The 21,684-nt window shown below is 54.1% G+C and overlaps 1 protein-coding gene across 1 annotated transcript; it reads left to right on the top strand.

The window, feature by feature from the left end:
- Positions 1-6,098: 6,098 nt before the first annotated feature.
- Positions 6,099-18,682, top strand: Slc4a3 (solute carrier family 4 member 3). Its single transcript, XM_051154024.1, is given in 24 exon segments — positions 6,099-6,236; positions 6,392-6,535; positions 6,853-7,018; positions 7,592-7,872; positions 7,963-8,078; positions 8,530-8,692; positions 8,694-8,727; positions 10,242-10,390; positions 10,506-10,686; positions 11,038-11,173; positions 11,574-11,757; positions 12,111-12,210; positions 12,547-12,731; positions 13,183-13,408; positions 13,552-13,770; positions 14,112-14,260; positions 14,447-14,641; positions 14,849-15,067; positions 15,384-15,473; positions 15,892-16,058; positions 16,609-16,862; positions 17,142-17,311; positions 17,500-17,673; positions 18,428-18,682. Coding segments are annotated over 23 exon segments (3,687 nt in total). The 5' UTR covers positions 6,099-6,236; positions 6,392-6,484; the 3' UTR covers positions 18,506-18,682.
- The last annotated feature ends 3,002 nt before the right edge of the window (positions 18,683-21,684 follow it).

The raw sequence follows: 21,684 nt of genomic DNA, 5'->3' as shown, positions 1-21,684 counted from the left end.
AGAGATAGGAACTCTGGGGAAAAAATCAGGCTCAGGAGATTTGCCAGCCAGCCATGATGGAGGAAGTCGGACTTCCTGGACATAGTGAGAGGTAACAGAACCGCGTGGCAAGTGTGGACTAGAATAAATGGGGTTCATTAAGTTATACGAGCTAGTTGGGAGGTAGCCAGCTAAGGCCTAGGCTTTAATAAATAATATTAGTCTCTCTGGGTTATTATTGGGAGCTGGTGGGTCTAGACAGCCCAGCGATATGCAGTGGTTGCTGAAGCTGTCTGAGATCACCATACTACCCAAGGACAGGTGGAAGAAGAAAGATGCTGGAAAGTTGGCCAAGAAATACAAAGACCCAGTAAACAAGTCTGAGGGTAAAGCCCCCTCCCCAAACAAAAGTGCTACAAAGACAAAGTTCATGACAAACAACATCCTAGCCCTGTTTGACAAAGCTACAAATGACAGACTGTAAGGCAGTTTCTATCTATAAGCTTATTACTCCAGCTGTGGCCCCTGAGAGGCTGATTCTGGTTCCTTGGCTGGGGAGCTACTTAGTAAATGACGTGTCAAGTGAGGAGTCCAAGTAATTTACAACAGAAACACAAAGGGTGGAGATACCCCAGCTTCTGGCGAAGATGCATGAAAAGGTTCAAATGAAAAATAAAACTATTTTTTAGAAAGAGTAAAGAATGTGTGTATAAGGGCGGGGGGCAGCACTGAAGAGATGGATCCCCAGTTAGGAGCAGGTTCTTGCAGGTGACCAGAGTTTAGTCCTCAGTACCCACAGGCTCATAGCTACAAGTCCAGTTCCAAGTGATCCAGTGCCTTTTCCTGACCTCCAAAGGCAAGCACACGGTATTCATGCATACACACAAGGAAAACATTTATACACAGAAATGAATCTAATGTTTTTCTTTTTACGAGTAAGGTCTAGGGGCCAGCGAGATGGCTCAGCAGATGAAGCTGCTTGCCCTTGAGCCTGACAATCTGAGTTGGGTCCCTGAGAGCCACACAGTGGAGGAAGAGAACCAAATTCCCTCTCGCCTACGGTTGTGACACACACCTTTAATTGCTGCACTCAGGAGGCAGAGACTGGCAAATCTCTGTGAGTTCAAGGCCAACTTGGCCTATAGAGTGAGTTTCAGGACATCCAGGGGTACTTATAGAGAAACAATGTCTTGAAAAGCCAAGAGAGGGGCCTGGAGAGATGGCTCAGCGGTTAAGAGCACTGTCTGCTCTTCCAGAGGTCCTGAGTTCAATCCCCAGCAACCACATGATGGCTTATAACCATCTATACTGTGATCTGGTGCCCTCTTCTGGCACGCAGGTGTACAAGCAGGCAGAAGACTATAAATAAATAAATAAATCTTAAAAAAGAAAAGCCAAGAGAGACAGAGAGATGGAGAGAGACAGAGACAAAGAGAGCGAGCCAACTCTTACAGCTTGCTTTTGCATCACTACTCAAGCACCATGTGCTGCTCCCCCACCCTCCAAATAAAAAAATACAGTATAATAAAATTGTCAAAGGTACAGGTAGGGGATGATGAAGCAGGTAATTATCACAAGAGAGGAGAGAGCACTGAGGACCACAGCTTCACATTTTCCGCCAGTTCCCTGATGTCGGTGCCACTGCAGCCTGATGCTCTCTCTGCCTTTGACTTGGTTTCAGAGCCTTTCTTTTTCTGATTGCATCAGCCAGCTTGCCTAGTTGCAGTTAACAGTGACTTTCAGCTGGAGAAAGAAAAGGGTGAATATTTTATAGTATTTTGGGGAGGAATAGAGAGCTAAAAATCATGACCAGGTACCATGACAGTTTCTGAAGCAGAAACAATGACACCATTGGGTACCAAAGTCTCTGCACTGCTACCCTGAGAAGAACTACTTAACTCCATTCCATCCCTTACTTAGAGATGGTATCCTCTGAGCATATCTCTCACTTTTGAATTCAGAACTTGTACCAGTGAGTTTGACTGTTGGAACTCAGGTTAGTGTCTTAACCTAGCTGCAAGGAAGTCAAGACACATGTATTTTCTAACTTCTACCTTGACAAGAGAGGACTTAAATGACAAAACATAAGAGGTTTCAGAGAGTTAGGTTTCCATAGATGACAAACATGATTTTTTGTTTGTTTTTTGTTATGTTTTTCTTTTTTCTTTTTTTGAGACAGGGTTTCTCTGTGTTAGCCTTGGCTGTCCTGGACTCACTTTGTAGACCAGGCTGGCCTTGAACTCACAGCGATCCGCCTGCCTCTGCCTCCCGAGTGCTGGGATTAAAGGCGTGCGCCACCACGCCCGGCCATGTTTTGCTTTTTGTTGTTGTTGTTGTTTTTTAAGATTTATTTATTTATTATGTATACAGTGCTCTGCCTGCATGTACACCCGCACACCAGAAGAGGGAACCAGATCTCATGATAGATGGTTGTGAGCCAACATGCGATTGCTGGGAATTGAACTCAGGACCTTTGGAAGAGCAGACGGTACTCTTAACCGCTGAGCCACCTCTCCAGCCCTTTTGTTGTTGGTTTTTGAGACAGGGTTTCTCTGTGTGGCCTTGGCTGTCCTGGACTACTCCCTTTGTAGACTAGGCTGGCCTCAAACTCACAGTGATCCGCCTGCCTCTACCTCCTGAGTGCTGGGATTAAAGGCGTGTATTACCATACCTGGCCTGATAAATATGTTTTCTACTGTTCTAGATTCTAACATGTTGGATGCCAAGACCAAGCCGTTCCAGAGAATGGCTGTAAGAGAAATGTACCCGAATGAGCTCCTGGCTCAATTGTGGGGAACTGTGAAAAGAGTGTACTTGTATTTCCACGTCTGAATGCCAAAGTGGATCTTGCTTTCCTGGACAGAGGGCATGGGTTTTGGTGGTGTTATGTGTACAAGGAAGCCATTCTGGGCCATCAGCACGCAGGTTACAAGTTCAAATCAGACTGCATTATGAGGGAGGGTGTGTGGGGTAGCTGTTGTTTTGAACCTGCCTGTCACTGGCTTTGTCTGACTTTGCTGTCACCTTTCCTGTCAACATTTAAGCATCTACAGGCTCTGAGCTGGTAGGCGACACACACCAAAGTGGCAGTCTGGGGTGCATGCATGGGCTGTTCTTGTCACAATAATAAAGACCCCATCAGAACTCGCAGTGGGGGACTGACAAGTACTGGTATGCTGGAGGCAGGATGCTAGGAGAGCTGCAAGCATAATGAAAGAATACATTATGTCAAATAGAATGACCTGGTAGGAAACAAGCAGTAGGCATGTCAGTATCTCCTGCCCACCCTGCCTCAGGATGAGAGGTGAGCATGAGTTGGTACAGACCCTTCTAGGGGGAGACTGTACTTAATCATCCCAGATGTAGATGATAAATGGAGATGCTTGTGGAGTTGAGACTGCCTCTCCTGGCCCTGGCTGGGGTAAGGGTCTCCAAGGGACCAGTTGGGTGTTCCCTCCTGGTGAGAGAATAATCTATGTTCAACATCCACTCTGGAGTGGGATCTCTAAGAGACAAGTTGTGTGTTACAGAGCCCAGCACCCTAGAGCTCCTAGGTTGACAAAAAACTTCTCAGGCTATCCTGACAGAAAAGCCACTGATGATTTTTCCAGGCTGTGAGGGAGGGTCCAACACCACGATAGAGGATAGAATGAAGACAAAAGGGATCCTCCTAGAATGTTCCCGACAAGGGCTGGCTCTAGTAAGACTTAAAGCCAACTTAGCTGGCTCAGCACCCTGAGGGATGGCGACAGTGAGTTGCCTCACTGGGGCTGCATAAAGAAGCGTGACGGCGAACTGCTCCACGGCGCATTTGCTCCTCAGCTGGAGGACAGAAGTTTGAAACCAAGTGCCCACGGAGCCAAGTTCTCTCTGAAGATGCTCAGGAAGGGCCTGTTCCAGGCCTCCCGGTTTCTGGAATTTCCTTGGCTGGTGACAGGATACTGACAGTCTTCACACAGTGTTCTTTCTATGTGTGCCTGTCTCCAAGTCTTCCCTTTTTATGGACATGCCGTATCGGACAAGAGAGGAGTGCATGCCACTCAGGTACGGCCTTGACAATGGCAATGTCTTCATTTCCAAATAAGGGCTCATCCTGAGGTCATGGGAGTTGGGATTTTGTATATGAGTTTGTGAGGCCAACACATGGGCCTCATATGCTTGACTTTTGGAAGGCAAATCGAACGTTCTGTTTCTGTTCAGCTGACACCCAGCACTGACATCTTGTTTCACTTTCTCACCCCCCCCCCCAAAAAAAAAACCCTGGATGATAGGGAGAAGTCTGGAGTCAATGCCTAGGTTGCAGACTGTCACCTTTAGTCGGCTAAGGATGCCCAAATTTGTGGGTAACCTTCTTCCTAGGTGTAACCTCTATGGGGTACCAGGCCTGCCTGGTCTACAAAGTGAGTCCAGGACAGACAGGAGCTACACAGAGAAACCGTGTCTGGAGCAGGGTGGGGGCAGGGCAAGAATAATAGTTCCCAATTATGGTTAATGTTAATTGCTAACTTAACAGCATCTAGAATCGCCTCAGAGATGGACCTCTGGCCATGCCTGTGGGGGATTCTCTTCCTTATCTTAATTGATATGAAAAACCAGGCTTTTTGTTTGTTTAGTTGGTTTTCTTGAGACAGAGTTTCATTACGTAGACCTGGCTGGCCTGGAACTCAAGTGTGTAGAGCAGGCTGGCCTTGAACCCATGGAGAGATTCACTTACTTCCCTCAGCCTCTTAAGTGCTGGGATTAAAGCCCTGCACCACCATGCCTGGCTCTTGGAAGACTTATCTAAATTGTGGCAGGACCATTTCTCTGGCCAGGGCATTCTGACCTGTGTAAAGGGTGAACCATCCATTTCGGTTTCCAATTGTAGACGAGTAGATACAGATGCAGCTCTGCTTCAAGCTTCTTGACTTCCCAAGCAGGAAGGACTGCGCCCTGGAACAGCAAGCTGGAACAAACCCTTTCTCTTTTAAGTTGCCTGTGCTGGAGTATTTTATCACAATGATAGGAAAGAAACAGAGAGGATCCTTGATTTGAGGGAGGGAGCATAGAGGGGTCTACCCAGCTTGGAGCTCTAAGCACGTAGAGGGAAGCCAACAGACACCTGCTTTTCCTCTGCAACTCCCAAGGCTCTGTGTGTATAAACGCTTTCCTTGGGTGGGGATGGGATCCTGTAGGGCTGGGGGTGGAGGGGTAAAGTGCACGCTCCTCTCCCTTCCTTTGCACTTGCCTGGCTGAGCCAGGAGACATTTGTTTCTCTTGCTGGAGCGTGCACAGCCCACCTGCTACTGACCCTCAGACCACTGCCTCCACCGCCAGCCCCCCCCCTGCCTCCGTGGCCCCCCTCCCCCGTTTCTTCCCCTTCTGTTTGCTCTAAGGTGTAGGGGCATGGCTTAAGCTGGCTGTTATTCAGGGCTTTTATGGGCATGGGTTGTGCTAGGTGCCCAGTTTCAGAAACTCAGAGAACACTCTGGGGGCCAGGTGCTCCTTCCAAAGATCTCTCTGACCTTGGAAAGTGAGATAGGTCCTTGGTGGTTGAGGAAGGGAGGGAGGGATGGGGGGGGGGGGGCGGGGAGCGGGGGAAGAGGAATCGTGGAAGCTTAGCCACAGGATTTTAGAGTGGTTGGCACAATTGGAATGCCCCTGTTTCAGCTGCCTCTGGCTACAGATGGGTAGATAATGTGCCAAGGTCAAATGTTGGGTGGTGCCCAGCAGAAACCAGGCCTTTGAAGGGCATCAGCTGAACTGAGATTTGAGGTGTTGACGGCAGTGGCTTCCAGGGGTCTGTGATCTCGTGTTCAGGCTGGAGAAGCTTGTATGTGTGAAGGGGGTCTTCTCCAGGGCTCCTGAGGAAAAGGGAGGGGTGGCTAAAAGCAAGGTGGAGGAGTGTGTTTGAGGGATTGTGGGAATTTAGGGCCGTGCACCCGCCCCTCCTCCCCACCCCGCAATGCGTGGGGCGCCTGGAAAGGGGTCTTGCGGGCAGGTGGGATCCTGCGGGGATCCGAGCGTGGGGTCCGCGCTGGCCGGGGCGGGGTAAGTCAGGGCTCGTCCGCTCCTATTGTGCGGCCGGGCGGCGGGCCCACAGAGCGGAGCGCTAGGAGGTGGAGCCGTGGGCTGCGGGCTCCAGCGCCTGCGTCCGCCGGGCCGGGCTCTGCACGGCGAGAGGCCGGACGGGAACCGGCAGCCGCGCCCCGGAGCAAGCGGGGAGGGACATGGGGCGCGGCAGCTCTCCCAGGTCTCGCAGGTTCCGGAGCCCGGAGGTACTTAAGGCAAAGCGTGGGCCCGGGGCCGGTGGGGATATCGGGCTGACCTGGACTGTGTTGGGCCTCGGAAGGGAGCCCGGGCTGGGCACGGGGATGAAGGTCCCCGGAGGGGGCCCACCAGCACGATTCCTGACCCCTCCCTCATCCGCCAGGGCTCCCCAAGAGGTCTCCGCAGCGCCCCCTTCTTCTCACCCGGGGTTTGGGTCCCACAGTGATTGAGAGACTTCTAAGTCTTCTGCTCTACCATGGCTAATGGAGTGATCCCTCCGCCCGGGGGCGCCTCCCCCCTACCCCAGGTGACTGATGCGTGGGGGTGGGGTGGGGGAGGAGGAGCAGGATGGGGGGGGGTGTCCTCTGGATGACCCTGGGACCACCAGATCCAGACATGTACCTGTCTGTACTGGTGGTGTGGAGGAACAGGGGGGGTCTTTGGCATTTCACGCGGTCGTGGCTGGTGCTTCCAAGGCCTGGGGGAAGCCCTCAGAGGGTGTTTTGGGGATGTTGATGCTGGCAAAGGTGAAGGTGTTGGGAAGGCCGTTGAAGTAATGGAGTTGGGGATGGATGAGGAGTGTTCATAAACTAGGGTCCTTAGGAGAGGCTATCTGGCCTGCAGGTCCGGGTGCCCTTGGAGGAACCCCCTCTGAGTCCAGATGTAGAAGAGGACGATGATGACTTGGGCAAGACCTTGGCTGTGAGCAGGTTTGGGGACCTCATCAGCAAGACCCCGGCCTGGGACCCCGAGAAGCCTAGCCGCAGCTACAGCGAGCGGGACTTTGAGTGTGGGTAGCCTGGGGACCCCTTAGTTCGACAGCCTTCACCACCATCACCTTCATCGCCAGCATTACTGCGCTCACCTCCGGCTTCATCACTCAGTACCATCCTGTGCTGGACGTTGTGCTGAGCCACCATGCCGTGTTAAGTCATCCTGCCTCCCTTACCATCATCACCTCTTCACCTGTCAGGGGAGCTGTGCTACAGACCAGGGGAGATGTAGGGGAAGATGGGCCTGAGGCCTCCCACACTGACCTTCATCATCCGCTGTGCCCCACCCCCTCACGTTCTACTCTTCCACGTCCCCTGTTGTGTCTTCCCTCAGCTTCTCTTCCTCTCCTGTAGCACATCTCCCTAGTCCCCTTTTCAACTATCCCCTCTCTGTCACTCTTGTCCCCACGCTACCTGGCCTCACCAATGACAGGAGCATGGATGTCGTAGTTGGGAGGGGTGTCCTTGTTCTAGAGCAAAGACTAGGGTGCCTTTGTTTTAGACCTTGAGCTAGAATCAGGTGTGCACTCCTTGGGGGTGGGGAGCCCCACTCTGCTTCGGGGTCTCAACCGACTCTCCTGCACCCCCAGTTCACCGGCACACATCCCACCACACCCATCACCCGCTCTCAGCCCGCCTGCCTCCACCCCACAAGCTGCGGCGACTGCCCCCCACCTCTTCTCGGCACACCAGGAGGAAGAGGAAGAAGGAGAAAACCTCTGCTCCCCCCTCAGAAGGGACACCCCCCATACAGGAGGAGGGGGGAGCTGGAGCAGAAGAGGAGGAGGAGGAGGAAGAGGAAGAAGAAGAAGGAGAGTCTGAGGCAGAGCATGCGGAGCCTCCATCTTTAGGGCCCCCACAGAAAGCAAAGGTAGGGCCTGCTCACTGAAGGAAGGTTGGCTGGCCAAGGGGTGGCACAGACAGGGTTCAGGAAACGATGACTGTCCATGTGTGTCCACAGTTCTCCATTGGAAGCGATGAGGATGACAGCCCAGGCCTTTCTAACAAGGCTGCCTGTACGAAGGCCCTGCCTGCCGTGGGCCTGCACTCTGACCAGAGCCCCCAGCGCCCTGGCAGGTACTAGTCCCAGCTCCCTGGACCCAGCCGTCACTGAGCAGAACCCAGTGACCAGAGCAGCAGTTGGTCCAAATCCCTGACACTTACCTCATCCCTAACCCTGAATAGTGTCCCTAGGTGTGACCCGGACAGCAAAGAAAGTGAGGAGAACCTCCCGTCTGTCTCTGTGGTTTACAAGTGGGAGTGGCACGGTGGGGGGGGGGCAGTGAGTGGGGAAGCAAGAGGGGAGAAAAGAGAGAGTAGAGGCAAAAGGTCCTCTAAGCCTGGGGTGTTGGTGAAGAGGGTGGGGGCACGGGCAGAAGAGATGAGCCAGCGAGTGGGAAGGAATGGGCAAGCTGGGCCTGTGTATTCAGACTAGCTCTTGAGGCTGGGGAAGCTACAGGAGCCCAGTAGTTTAGCCAGCTCCTTGGCCTCTCTCCATCAAACCTTAAGGGTCATGTTGTTTCCTCAGCTCTCCCAGTCCCAGGACCCGGGCTTCCCGTATCTCTACAGAGAAGAGCCGGCCTTGGAGTCCATCAGCCAGCTATGACCTGCGGGAGCGATTGTGCCCAGGCAGCGCTCTGGGCAACCCTGTGCCAGAGCAGCGGGTGCCCACTGATGAGGCAGAGGCCCAAAATGCTGGGTTCTGCCGACCTGGATGACATGAAGAGTGAGTGAGACCCTGTGGTAGGGACCCTGAAGAGGGTGTCCCCACCTGGTCCTTTCTGGAGTGTCCCTGTGGCAGAGAGAGCCACTAAGACACCTCTCTGCCAGAGCTGTTTCCCTTTGTGTCACTCATGAGGGCTCTGCTTGTCACCTATTGCATAAAGCTGCCCTTTTCCATGTGTGTTCTTTGAGGAAAGCCTTCCCAAGACCTCCGTGCTCTGTAAATTGTGCGCTAACCCACCTGCCTGGACGCTAAGGGTTGAGCTGAACTGCCAGGCCGCACTTCTCCCCAAACCAGGCCCGCAGCTGCCCTCACTCCTTTTTACCACCCTTGGCCTGGCCTGGCTGTGATCTCGGCACATTCCTTCTATCTTATCAGTGCCTGGCTTTGGTGCCACCTGTCATCACCCACGGGGCTCTGTGCCCAGGCTAGGGGCATCACTGGTCCCCCACCTGCCCCCCCCCCCCCGCCTTCCTCCTCCTAAGATTCACAGGGTGTGGGCGGGGGCAGAGGTGGGGGGAGTTAGGGCTTTGAGCTCAATACGTCATGGAAAGTTGCCAGGGCCTGAGGACAGGGACAGGAACAATCCGATGGCAACGGTGGCAGCAGGATTGGGGGGGGCCGTCAAAGAGAGGGTGTGTTTACAGATCCAGGGTGGGAGCTGATTATAACAGGGGCAGACTTGGGGGACGAGGAGAAGCAGGAGCAGGAAACCTTCCCACGTCCAGCTCTGTGTGAGCAAAAGCGGCTCCTGCAGGAGCTCCCAGCTCTTGGGACAGCCACAGCTCTGGGGAAAAGCGAGGGCCAAGGCCTTGGTCACCAGAGGAATGACAAGCCTGCTGGACAAGGTCATGGAGCCCAATGGGACTCTGAGTCCTGAGCCCAGGGACACTGAGGACCAGGGCCCTGGGAGGAATCCAGCCCCTAGCACTGGTGACTTACTGGCTTCAGAGGATTTGGAAATGTTTGTACTGGACTTTGAAGACTATGGCCTGTGGGAGCCCATGAGGGGCCACCCGAGCCCCCTGGCAGGGGCAGCTGCTTGTGAGTAACTGGGCAGCCAGCCCTTCTCCAGCTGGTCATCTGGGCAGGGCAGGTGGGAGGATGATGGAGCCCTTCATAAGCCTGCCGGATGGGGCACCAGTGGGGGCTGGGAGTCAGGCGTTGTGGATATGGCAATGTCGGGAGTTAGGTGTCTAGAGATAAGCATTGTACCCATGGTTCCACAGGGAGGACCAGTGGTGGTGGCAGGGACTTGGGGGTATGGGTTAGGATGAAGACTTAAATTGGGATCTGCCTTTTGTTGTGACTTGGCCAGTTGTACTCTGTAGCTCTGTACCCGTCTTTTGACTTCCTGAGACTCCTGTCTGTGAAATGGCCACCTGGGTTATGTGGTTTTTTGACAACAACCAGGTGGACTCGGTGGGTTCAACAGGGGCCTGGAGCATGTGGGCCATGCTCTCACACCCCCCCCCCCCAGAGATGAGCCCCGGGGCCCAAGTCCACCTTGTCCACAGGTCATCGGCTGGAGGACAACCCTGGTGTGCGGCGGCACTTGGTGAAGAAACCATCCCGGACCCAGGGTGGGAGAGGCAGCCCCAGCGGCCTGGCTCCCATCCTGCGCAGGAAGAAGAAGAAAAAGAAGCTGGACCGAAGGCCTCACGAGGTATAGTACCCTGAGGGTACTGGCTTCTTGGGGTGGGGGTGCCCAGGTTTTCTCTCTTGGCATGGCCCCAACCCTGGCAGCCTCTGGGCCTTCCTCACCTTGATACCTACTGCAGGTGTTCGTGGAGCTGAATGAACTGATGCTGGACCGGAGCCAGGAGCCGCACTGGCGCGAGACAGCGCGCTGGATCAAGTTTGAGGAGGATGTGGAGGAGGAGACAGAGCGCTGGGGGAAGCCCCATGTCGCCTCGCTCTCCTTCCGTAGCCTGCTGGAGCTCAGGAGAACCATTGCCCAGGGTAGGACTCCTCAGGCTGGCCCAAGCCAATGGCCCTTCTTCTCCCTACTATAGCTCCAGCTGTGTCAGGCTGCCCCGTGTTCTGGGACCGTCCTGGGAATTTAGAGGGGCAAGGGCTGTGGACTGTACCTGAGCATGACGGACTGACGTTCTAGCTGTCTGCGCTCTTGAGCCATGACTCTCCTCGCTCAACCTCTCTTATGCTGCCCCGGCTGCCTGTGAAATGTGCATCTTCTGTAGTGCACTGACACCCAGCTCACCTGGCACATTTGCCTGCCCTTGGGGAGCGAGGCTTTCTTTGGGGGTGGTTTTCCCCTCTGGCAGGACGGCTTTTCCCCTTACTGTGTCCTAGGAGCGGCTCTCCTGGACCTGGAGCAGACCACCCTGCCAGGCATCGCTCACCTTGTGGTGGAGACCATGATTGTATCTGACCAGATCCGGCCTGAGGACAGGGCTAGTGTTCTGAGGACCCTACTCCTGAAGCACAGGTGTGAGGGGCTGGGGGGGGGGGAGGGCTCTGCCTGCTTCAACTAGCCCAGGAGCATTGTTTCCTCTGAGGGATTACAGCCTGAACCGAATGTGACCCCTTGGTTATCCAACCCTCCCATCTTCCTATAGCCTTAACCAATAGAAAGCTCTCCATATTAAGGAAAAGGGCTGGAGGCTGTGGTCCTCCACTTCTTACCTCCTGTGACCTCAGTCTCATAAGCCTCTACGATTTACCTCACCCTCCTTAGCCGTCCCAATGATGACAAGGATAGTGGCTTTTTCCCCCGAAACCCATCAAGCTCCAGTGTAAGGAAAAGGGCTGGAGGCTGTGGTCCTCCACTTCTTACCTCCTGTGACCTCAGTCTCATAAGCCTCTACGATTTACCTCACTCTCTTTAGCCATCCCAATGACGACAAGGATAGTGGCTTTTTCCCTCGAAACCCATCAAGCTCCAGTGTGAACTCTGTCTTGGGGAATCACCACCCAACCCCTAGTCATGGCCCTGATGGTGCAGTACCCACCATGGCTGATGACCTAGGGGAGCCAGCCCCGTTGTGGCCACATGACCCTGATGCCAAGGAGGTCAGTGACCTTGCCTGACCTGGGCCTTGGAAACTTAGAAGATGCCCAGAGTAGTTGAAATTGGGAAGGTTGGATGCCTGGCAACCGTGCTGAGCATGCTGTGGGTCTGTGGGGTGGTGCACACGAGGGCTCCCTATGCTGGCAATATAGAGTTTTGGGGTGGCGATGTGCTTGACTCATGGGAGCCATTCAGCTGATAAGGCTGAGGTGGAGGAGGGCATAGAGGAGAGTGCAGCACCCTCCTAAGAGGCTAGAGAGAGAGGAAATAGGGGCCAGACCTAGGGCTGGGGGTGGGAGGGCTTGCCATGTTCTCCAGGCTGGGTCCCAGCCCTATTCCAGTTTTGCATCCTCAGAAGCCCCTCCACATGCCTGGGGGAGATGGTCACCGGGGGAAAAGCCTGAAACTACTGGAGAAGATCCCTGAAGATGCCGAGGCCACCGTTGTGCTTGTGGGTGAGACGGGCTGGGTGCAGGAGACAGGCTTGCTGACAGAGCTCAGTTCCCCTGGACCTCTGAGTCCTTTCTTCCTCATTCTCAGTTTCCTGCCGTCTTGGGCTGCTGCTAGTTTAATGTAGCACCATCGTAAGAATTAGGAAAAGAATCCTTGTGCAATACCCTTAATTCCCACCGCTTGGTAATTGCTATAAACATAAACGTGTACATGAACAGGGTACTTTTAGATTTGAGATTGCTTTGGCGGTGCCCAGCTGCTCCACTGTACAGAAGGACCCAGATCCCCCCTCCCAGGACCTGCCTCAACTGTTGCCCTATGTCCATCACTTCTTCTAGGCTGTGTGCCTTTCTTGGAGCAGCCGGCAGCAGCTTTTGTGCGGCTCAGTGAGGCTGTCCTCCTGGAGTCTGTGCTTGAGGTCCCTGTGCCTGTTCGCTTCCTCTTTGTGATGCTGGGACCCAGCCAGACCAGCACGGACTACCATGAGCTAGGCCGCTCTATTGCCACCCTCATGTCTGACAAGGTTGGTCCTATAACCTGGGATGGGTTCTTTAGGCCTGTCTACCTGGGACCTGCTTGTTCCCTACCTGTCTGTCTCTGGAGTGGAGTTAGTGAGCTGTTAGCCCAGGCTAGAAAACGGAAACCTAGGCTGTCCATGGAACAGGCGGAAGCATATAGAAGTAGAGGTTCAGGCTCAATGTCTTGGGTGTATTTGGAGATGTAGACTGAAGGGTTATGGTGCTGACCATGGCTGGCCTCAGATAGGAGGGTCTTCTAGTTGGGTGATGTTTGGGATTCTCATTAGCCTCTAGGATATGGGCACTGCCCCAGTCAGAGATGTTCTGGAATCCTCTCCTAGACTGGCCTGGGGCATATGGCTGTCTATGTTCTGCACCCTACCCAATACCACCTCTCTGAAGTCTTCTTCCTGCTCTCTCTTGGCCCACTCTTGAAATCCATTCCCTCCTCCGTAGCTGTTTCACGAGGCTGCCTACCAGGCAGATGACCGGCAGGACCTTTTGGGTGCCATCAGTGAGTTCTTGGATGGGAGCATCGTGATCCCCCCATCGGAGGTGGAGGGCCGTGACCTACTACGCTCTGTGGCCGCCTTCCAGCGCGAGCTGCTGAGGAAGCGACGGGAGCGGGAACAGAACAAAGTGGAGATGACCACCCGGGGGGGCTATGCGGCCCCTGGCAAAGGTCAGCCCACAGCCCACTGCTGATACTCTTGAGTCCTATGTGCTCTTACCATGCCTGTCCCCAATGCTGTGGGGGATGCGGCTGGGGCTTCCAGACAGGACGGAGTGGCCTGTGTTCCATCAGCATCTTGCCCCCTTCCCCAGAACTGTCTCTGGAGATGGGGGCCTCCGAGGCACCCTCTGAAGATGATCCCCTGCAACGAACAGGCTCAGTGTTTGGGGGGCTAGTGAGAGATGTGAAGCGCCGGTACCCACACTACCCCAGTGACCTGCGGGACGCACTGCACTCCCAGTGTGTGGCCGCTGTACTCTTCATCTACTTCGCAGCCCTCAGCCCTGCTATCACCTTTGGGGGGCTGCTAGGTGAGGCTCTCGGGGTCACTGTGGGGGTCAGATGTCACCTGGAGGGTTCCATAGTTCGCATCACTCAAGGGGCTGATGGGCAGAGGACAAATGGGATAAGAAAGCTGCAACTCCCTTAGGGAGCTATAGGGTCAAAGGACCCCAGTTATCTCTTTTGAGGTGGGCTATAACGTGAGAGGTACAAGGGCAGGATCCCTGTGGTCCCCTTGAGAATGTAGGTGGGGGTCCTGTCTGTCATTTAGGAGGTGTTGTATGCTCTTGCTGGGGAGGTAGATGAGGAAGGGGACTGAGGACAGGGAAAACAAGGCTATGACCATCCTGCTGAGCCCTTTCCATCCCAGGAGAGAAGACAGAAGGGCTAATGGGCGTGTCAGAGTTGATTGTGTCCACGGCTGTGCTTGGGGTCCTCTTCTCACTGCTGGGGGCCCAGCCGCTGCTCGTGGTGGGCTTCTCTGGGCCTCTGCTGGTCTTCGAAGAAGCCTTCTTCAAGGTGAAGCCTGCCCCTCTACCCTAGGCATTGTCCCTCCTTCCTGTCATTTGTCAGCCCCTCATCCAGGACCTGGCTCTCTGTTCTGTCACCCTCCTTTTCCTTGGAATCTGCTCCTGTTCATCCCACAGGATACCAACTTCCGGGGCAGATGGCCCACCTGTAGGTAACCACCTGTACTCTCTCTAGTTCTGCCGAGCTCAGGACCTGGAATACCTCACCGGTCGAGTGTGGGTGGGCCTCTGGCTGGTGGTCTTCGTCCTGGCCCTGGTGGCTGCAGAGGGCAGCTTCCTGGTCCGCTACATCTCGCCGTTTACCCAGGAGATCTTCGCTTTCCTCATCTCGCTAATTTTCATCTATGAGACTTTTCACAAGCTCTATAAGGTCTGGTAGTGTCCAGAGTGGGTAGGGATAGGGTGGAGATGGTGCCCTAAGGAGGTCTGAGGTGTGCTGAGAGCAAGATATGGGGGGAGGGGCTTCATTAGCGCATGCATGCGTGTCAGTGTCGGGAGGTGGAGATTAAGGAACATCAGGGCTGGGTTTGTCATCTGCCTGTGGAGAGTGAGGCATCTTCTCCTCTACACACCATAGGTGTTCACAGAACATCCTTTGCTGCCATTCTACCCACCCGAGGGAACCCTGGAGACTGGCTTGGAACTAAATAGTAGCGCCCTGCCTGCCACGGAGGGACCACCAGGCCCAAGGAACCAGCCCAATACAGCTCTGCTATCCCTCATCCTCATGCTGGGGACTTTCCTCATTGCCTTCTTCTTGCGCAAGTTCAGGAATAGCCGCTTCCTGGGGGGCAAGGTACTCTATCTCTCTTGGTTCCTGTTGTCCCTGCCAGGCTCACCTCCTCAGACATCTCCCCCTCCCATCTCCCAAGCCCTCCCCCGCCACCTCCCCTCCCCCCCCCCCCCCCCCCCCCGCCGCTGCCAATCTATTGGCCCAGCAGCCCCACCCCCATACCAACAAGACAAGAGTGCCTCCCATCTGTGGCTGACACACAGGGGAGTCACCTAGAGGGACATTTTAGGGTACTTCTAACCTCAGCTTGGTCCCAGAAAGGGTTGAGGGTGTCTCCTGACCCCCAGCCTCTTGCTTCCAACCTGGCTGCCCTCGACAGGCTCGACGCATCATTGGGGATTTTGGAATTCCCATCTCCATCTTGGTGATGGTCCTGGTGGACTACTCTATCACAGATACCTACACACAGGTGAGCTTGCCCCACCCTCTGTGGCCAGTGCAAATCTCCCACTCGCTCCAGGAGCAGGGTTGCAGCCCAGCTCTTCTGGTCAAGTGGCAAGAGGTTGGGCCGCACCAGGGGCGGCCGTGAGGTTCAGCCCAGGGTCTACCCAATTCTTTATGATCTCAAGTGGGAGGAATTTGGAAGACATGAGCTTGTGCAGAGTGCCAGGTCTCCCAAATGGCAGGTCCCCCGATAGCTGTGGACTAGAGGGGACGGTATTCCTGTGCCCCCTGCCAGCCCCTGGTGTAGTGTTTCTGGAGAATGAAAATGAGTTCCCGGCAGCTCCCTAGAGTTCTGGTAACTCTGTAGTAGGAAGAGCTGCAACACAGACCTCTTGTATGGGTGGCCTCGGGTTCTGACCCATGTCTTCTTTCCTGCCACGTAGAAGCTAACGGTGCCGACAGGGCTCTCGGTGACTTCGCCGCATAAGCGCACGTGGTTCATCCCACCCTTGGGCAGCGCCCGCCCCTTCCCACCGTGGATGATGGTGGCTGCTGCCGTCCCCGCACTCCTGGTTCTCATCCTGATATTCATGGAGACACAGATCACTGCGTGAGAGGGCTGGGGATAGGAGGGGAGATGGAGGAGCGGCTTGGCCTTAGGGTTAAGGCAGGGGTGTCTTATCTGTCAAGGGATGCCTGGTGGGTAGGCTGTGAGGGGTTTGTTGGGATCTGATAGGAGTGAGGAGGTGGGGGTTGTGGTGCAGGAGCTAGAGCAACAGGCCAGAAGAGACATGTGATGGTTTGACCTGGTGCCTCTCGCTACCACCCCTGGCAGGGTGGCACTTGGCAGTTCTCAGAGCTCTGTCAGGGTGTTCTCTCACACAGCGATGTTCACATGTTTCTCATTTTGGTTAAACCGAAATAATGTGGTATGATCTGGCATCTGCGTTTTGTGGTGCTTTAAACGTTCGCAGTGTGAGAATTTGGCTCAGATTTATTGCAGTGTGAGAGCTTTAATTTGGGAATGTGAAAGAGGAAGCTGACAGGTCCAGGGAGAGCTGTTGCCTACAGTGCTCCCCCGCCTCCCCTCAAGCCTGGAGTGAATGCTGTGTGTATCGCAGGTCTGCCTGCTAGCTACATCCTTCTTCTCCACACTACAGGCTCATTGTCAGCCAGAAGGCACGGAGGCTTCTCAAGGGTTCCGGCTTCCATCTTGATCTGCTCTTGATTGGCTCTTTGGGTGGCCTCTGTGGGTTATTCGGATTGCCTTGGCTCACAGCTGCCACTGTCCGCTCTGTCACCCATGTCAACGCGTTGACCGTAATGCGTACTGCCATTGCACCTGGTGACAAGCCCCAGATCCAGGAGGTGCGGGAGCAGCGGGTCACCGGGGTGCTCATTGCCAGCCTTGTGGGTGAGCACCCAGTCTCCCCATAACCTGCTTTCTTGGGCCCAGTGGCTTGAAATCCTCATTGTCCTGGGCTTGACCCTACTGAATCTGCAGGTGCACCGTGTGTGGCCCTCTCTTAGGTCTCCAACTTGTCAGTCCATACTCTAGAAACTCTTCCCTGTTTTCCCTTTGTCCTACTCCATCTCTATTTGGGAGGCCCAGATTGGTCAGATGAGTCTCAGGCCCTTTTGTCTGGACGGGACAAGCAGGCAGCAATAGGCAGATACGTGTCGCCTCCTCCAGGTCTCTCTATCGTCATGGGAGCTGTGCTGCGCCGGATCCCCCTGGCTGTGCTCTTCGGGATTTTCCTGTACATGGGGGTCACATCATTGTCTGGTATCCAACTGTCCCAGCGTCTACTGCTCATATTCATGCCAGCAAAGCACCATCCTGAGCAACCCTACGTGACCAAGGTCAGGCCCGGGTGCATGGAGTTGGGGGACACGCGGGAGTTGATGGAGGGAGTCTGGAGGGGCTCCTCAACTAGGGATGAGTGGGGAAGCATAAGACAAGGCTAACTGGGATTTGGAGAGCCGTGTTCCCAGAGGTGTGGGTGTGGGCAGAATGGCCACTGTGGAATGAGACTGAGCCTGTTCCCCAGGTGAAGACCTGGCGGATGCACCTGTTCACCTGCATCCAGCTGGGCTGCATCGCGCTGCTCTGGGTGGTCAAGTCAACGGCGGCCTCGCTGGCCTTCCCTTTCCTGCTGTTACTCACGGTGCCCCTGAGGCGTTGCCTTTTGCCCCGGCTCTTCCAGGACAGGGAGCTGCAGGCGGTAAGGGCTCATGGCTTGGGGTGGTAGGATGAGGGCAGGTAGGCACCGGAATGAAATTCCTGGGTTCCAGTTTGTGAAGTCTAGACTACTTGTTGTTGGCTTGTGTGAACTGGGGGAGCGTTATGGATGCTCTGAGGCGCTGTTTTTACTTGGAGATTCTTCTATCAAAGAACTGTTGGGAGATTTAAATAAGAATTTAGGTAGCTGTTGATACGAGGCTTCCGGAAGAACAAGGCAGGGCTACTGTGGACTGTTGTGCTGGTTGTACCCGAACACGCATCTGGTTGTGGCTGCGTATGGGTGGCATAGCACAGACACCAGTTTCTGTCAGCTGTAGGAAAGGACATCTTTATGCTATTCTTTAATTTTTTAATATATACTTAAAGTGCATGTGTTGAGGTCAGAGGGCAACCTCCAGGACATGGTTCTGTCTTTCCTGTGTGTCCTGGGGATTGAACTTGGGTCACTAGGCTTGCTGGCAAGCACCTTTATCTGCTGAGTCATCTCACTGTCCCATTTTTGCAATCCTTTCATGATCAGATATGGGGTACAGAGATGCCACGATCCTAGGGATGAGCATCTGATGTCATAGTAAGATTTGGGTGTTCCGGAAATGAAGGTTTTGGCCAGTGAGATATTTCGAGCTGGGGTTCCTGGAGAGGGAGAGAAGGTGTTTAGAAGAGGGTATAGGGACTGAAGGGGACGTGTGTTTGTCCCTCTGCTTTTCCCAACCCTGTGCCTCTCCCTCTTGCAGCTGGACTCTGAAGATGCTGAACCAAACTTTGACGAGGATGGGCAGGACGAGTACAATGAGCTACACATGCCTGTGTGACCCTAAAGATGGTGACCCTTAGAGACCCCACCTTGGTGACTCACAGACCCTAGGAACCCAGCACCAGGGCCGCCAGGCGTTCCTCAGGACCCAGGGATGTACCTGGGTCACTGCCCATGCCAGGCCAGCTCAGACGGCACCGGCTTTGAAGTCATTATAACACACTCCTTGCCTCGTGTCTGCCTCATTTTTTTGGTGCCACCTGTGGCTTCCCAGGCCACATTTTACCTGCCTGACACGTTACCAGGGTCATCCACACTGGAAGAGGTTTGAAGCAAGGGACAGAGGTCTTGAGAGGGAGGGGTAGGTTCAAATCTATAAAAAGTTCAAGCTGGCTCTTTCTGTTCCCTCCTCAGCTCCCTTGAGTGAAGCTGAAGAGCAAGACGGTCAAGGTCTACTAAGGGGCACAGCCCATTAATCTAGCCTTGGATTAGAAAGGAGGGGACAGGGAGGCCCTGCTTCCCTTTAGCCACTAGGGAAACCAGGGTGACTTGTGCTACAAAGCTGAAGGGAAAAAGTACAGGGGTAGCGGCCCAACCCCCCGCCCCCCCAGACGCCAGCATGGCGCGGGGTTTGGGGCCCACTGTACCGTTTTAGACTCTCCTGGCTTAAGAGGGAAGCGGTTCTAGGATTCCTGAGGCCACTCCTTGTGCAACAGTCTGTTTTGCCAGAAATAACCTGGGAGGCCTTGAGGAGGGTGGAAACAGGACCCATTGCGTCACAGTTGCTAGGTAACCAGCTGCCTGGTGGCGGCCGCCGACCTTGTGTGGCCCTCTGGTGGTGGTTTTTGCTCTCTGCATGCTCTGTCGGCTGAGCAGGGGAAAGGTTGCCACCTGGTGGATCCCAGGCTTCATTTAAGCGGGCTCAGTTTCCAGAGGGTTCTGGGAGAGAGAGGTTCATGGAGGTCTGCAGCTCCAAACATCCAGACTTAGTGACCCCTTAGCTTTATATGGTACTTTCTCTCTGGAGGTGGCCTCGCACCCGTCTCTCTCCCCGATTTGACCTTTCCTGTCATGTGTTCAGGCCTACCGCTAAAGGCAGGGGACACCAGAGCATTTGGGATGTTTGTTGTGTTTCTAAGGCAGAGCCTAGCCAGCAGTACCAGGCTATCATCACATTTTAAGCATTCATCCCAGCTGCCCACACACCCTCCGTCTCTGATGCTGCCATGCATTTGCCAGACTCGTTAGATGTGCACGGCAAGGTAGAATGTCAAAGACTCTGTCAAGGATCAAAACAAAAGTCAGATGCAACACCTAGACCAAAGGCTGGTGCGGAGCAGATTTCACACACAGAGAGGGGAAGGCCTCACCAGCAGCCTGGCCTGACAGGCCCTTTCTGGGTATTGGCAGCTGGCTGATGCCTCTGCTGTTGGGACTCCTATATGTCAGGAAGGAGCCTGCTTTTCCCAGGAGCCCTCTACTACAAGTGAGGAGAGGGGGTTCTGCCCGGAGCTGAGTCCTAGTCAGGATTTGTAGCAGGTGAGGACGATGTCCAATAAAGTGGGGGAGGGGGAGGTCCTGAGCCTCAGGTCAAAAGGTAAGAACAATATGAAAGTGGAGTTTTGGACAGCCATGCCAGCTAATTTGGAAAGGATAGGACGAAGAGACTGGAGCTGTGGGAGACGGGCTGAAGTTGAGGAGGTCAGGCCTGAGCTGGGCCTGATAGAAGGCAGGGCTTTCCCAACAACCGCAAAAGCCAGCAGGAAGGGTCCTGTGAGGCAGAAGAATGGAGACCAGGTTGATCCTGTAAGAGACAGGATGATAAGATGCGTCACCTCTGGCCTTGGGCCTGGGTGACTTAGAGTGAATGTCATTTGGGGACATCTGGAAATTGTCCTAAAGCCTTGGTAGTACCCATGTCTCCCCTGATTTTTTCTTTGACTGGGCCTTTGACCATATCCTCTCAAGGGCCTGGGGCCTTTGAGGACTTTTTTTTTTTTTTTTTTTTTTTTTTTTTTTTTTTTTTAATTTTAGGCATAGAGAGGCACTCTAATCCTATAGCACAGCTTGAGTGGGGAGGGGCAGGCATTACAAGACAGGTGTTCTGGAGTATGGGCCTCCAAACCAAAACAGCTGCCATGATCAGATGAGCAGTGCCAGCTTGCAACTGACTATCAGGAGAGGCCTGTGCACTGTTGATATTTCCCTCACCCCTCTTCTCTAAGCCGTTGGTATGCAATTCTGCCTTGATTGCACTTAGTGCAATCCAGGGGCAGGACCTCAGGGTCTTGGGAGGTGCTAGATCTCAAGCAGCTAGAGTGTGTAGGCTGGGAAAGGTTTATAGAGGGCGCTTCACTTATTTGACCATGGGGAAGCCACCACCCATGCTGGGTGAAGACTTTTCAGTGTGGTTGCTTTGGGACAGGTCACCCACACTCCTGTAGGCAGCCCCTTGCCCTTGCTCTGTGACCAATAAACTCTGGGGCTCCCCCATCAGTGAACTTTGTGGGATCCTACTTCAGTTTGTTGATGGGACCTTGGAAGGAGGGGGGCAGACTTTGTTTATGTCTCTTTAAAGGAGGAGTTCTCCCAGCAGGTGATGAGGGAGGCAGGTAAAAGGCCATGTGTATTTAAACAAGCAGCCTCCACTGTTGACTGGGTTGGCTTGGGAAAGGCTTAGGGAGCAGGCATGTGCAAAGTGTTAGGGTGCAGTTGGGGGGGGGCTTCCAATAGGGACATCAGTCCTATCAAAAAATTCTATATTCTTTTTCCTTTGTAACTTTCAGAGTCACACCTTGGCCAAGTGCCCGGAGTTTTCATTATTCTTGGACAGGTTCAAGCCCCTTTCTGGTCTGGAGTTTGAACTCCTTCTCTTTGTACAAAGAAGGTAGCTGTCACTGGCCTGTTCCACGCTGATGATTTGATTCAGCTCACTTAAGGCAGCCGAGGCCCTAGTGACAGCTTCTGGCTGTCAGAGCGCGTGAACCATCTGCTCACATAACCCTACACCCCTCCTTTAAAGGTACAGAAACTGGCAATCATGTGTGCCATTTGGCAGGCCAGGTGACATCTCTTCTTGTATCATATCAGGTGGCTCAAATAATCATCATGCCTGTTGACACTTGGCGCTCTCAAAGGGAATTCTAAACAGCAAAGGCGAGATGAAGTTAAACTCAAGGGCACCTACACCAACGGCTGCCCGCTCAGCTCTCAATGAAGCCAGTGCTGAGAACCAGC

The sequence above is a fragment of the Acomys russatus genome, chromosome 12 (assembly GCF_903995435.1).
Source record: "Acomys russatus chromosome 12, mAcoRus1.1, whole genome shotgun sequence".
NCBI classification, from domain to species: Eukaryota; Metazoa; Chordata; class Mammalia; order Rodentia; family Muridae; genus Acomys; species Acomys russatus.
Note: the sequence above shows the minus strand (reverse complement) of the source record. Positions and strands in the feature narration are given on the sequence as shown.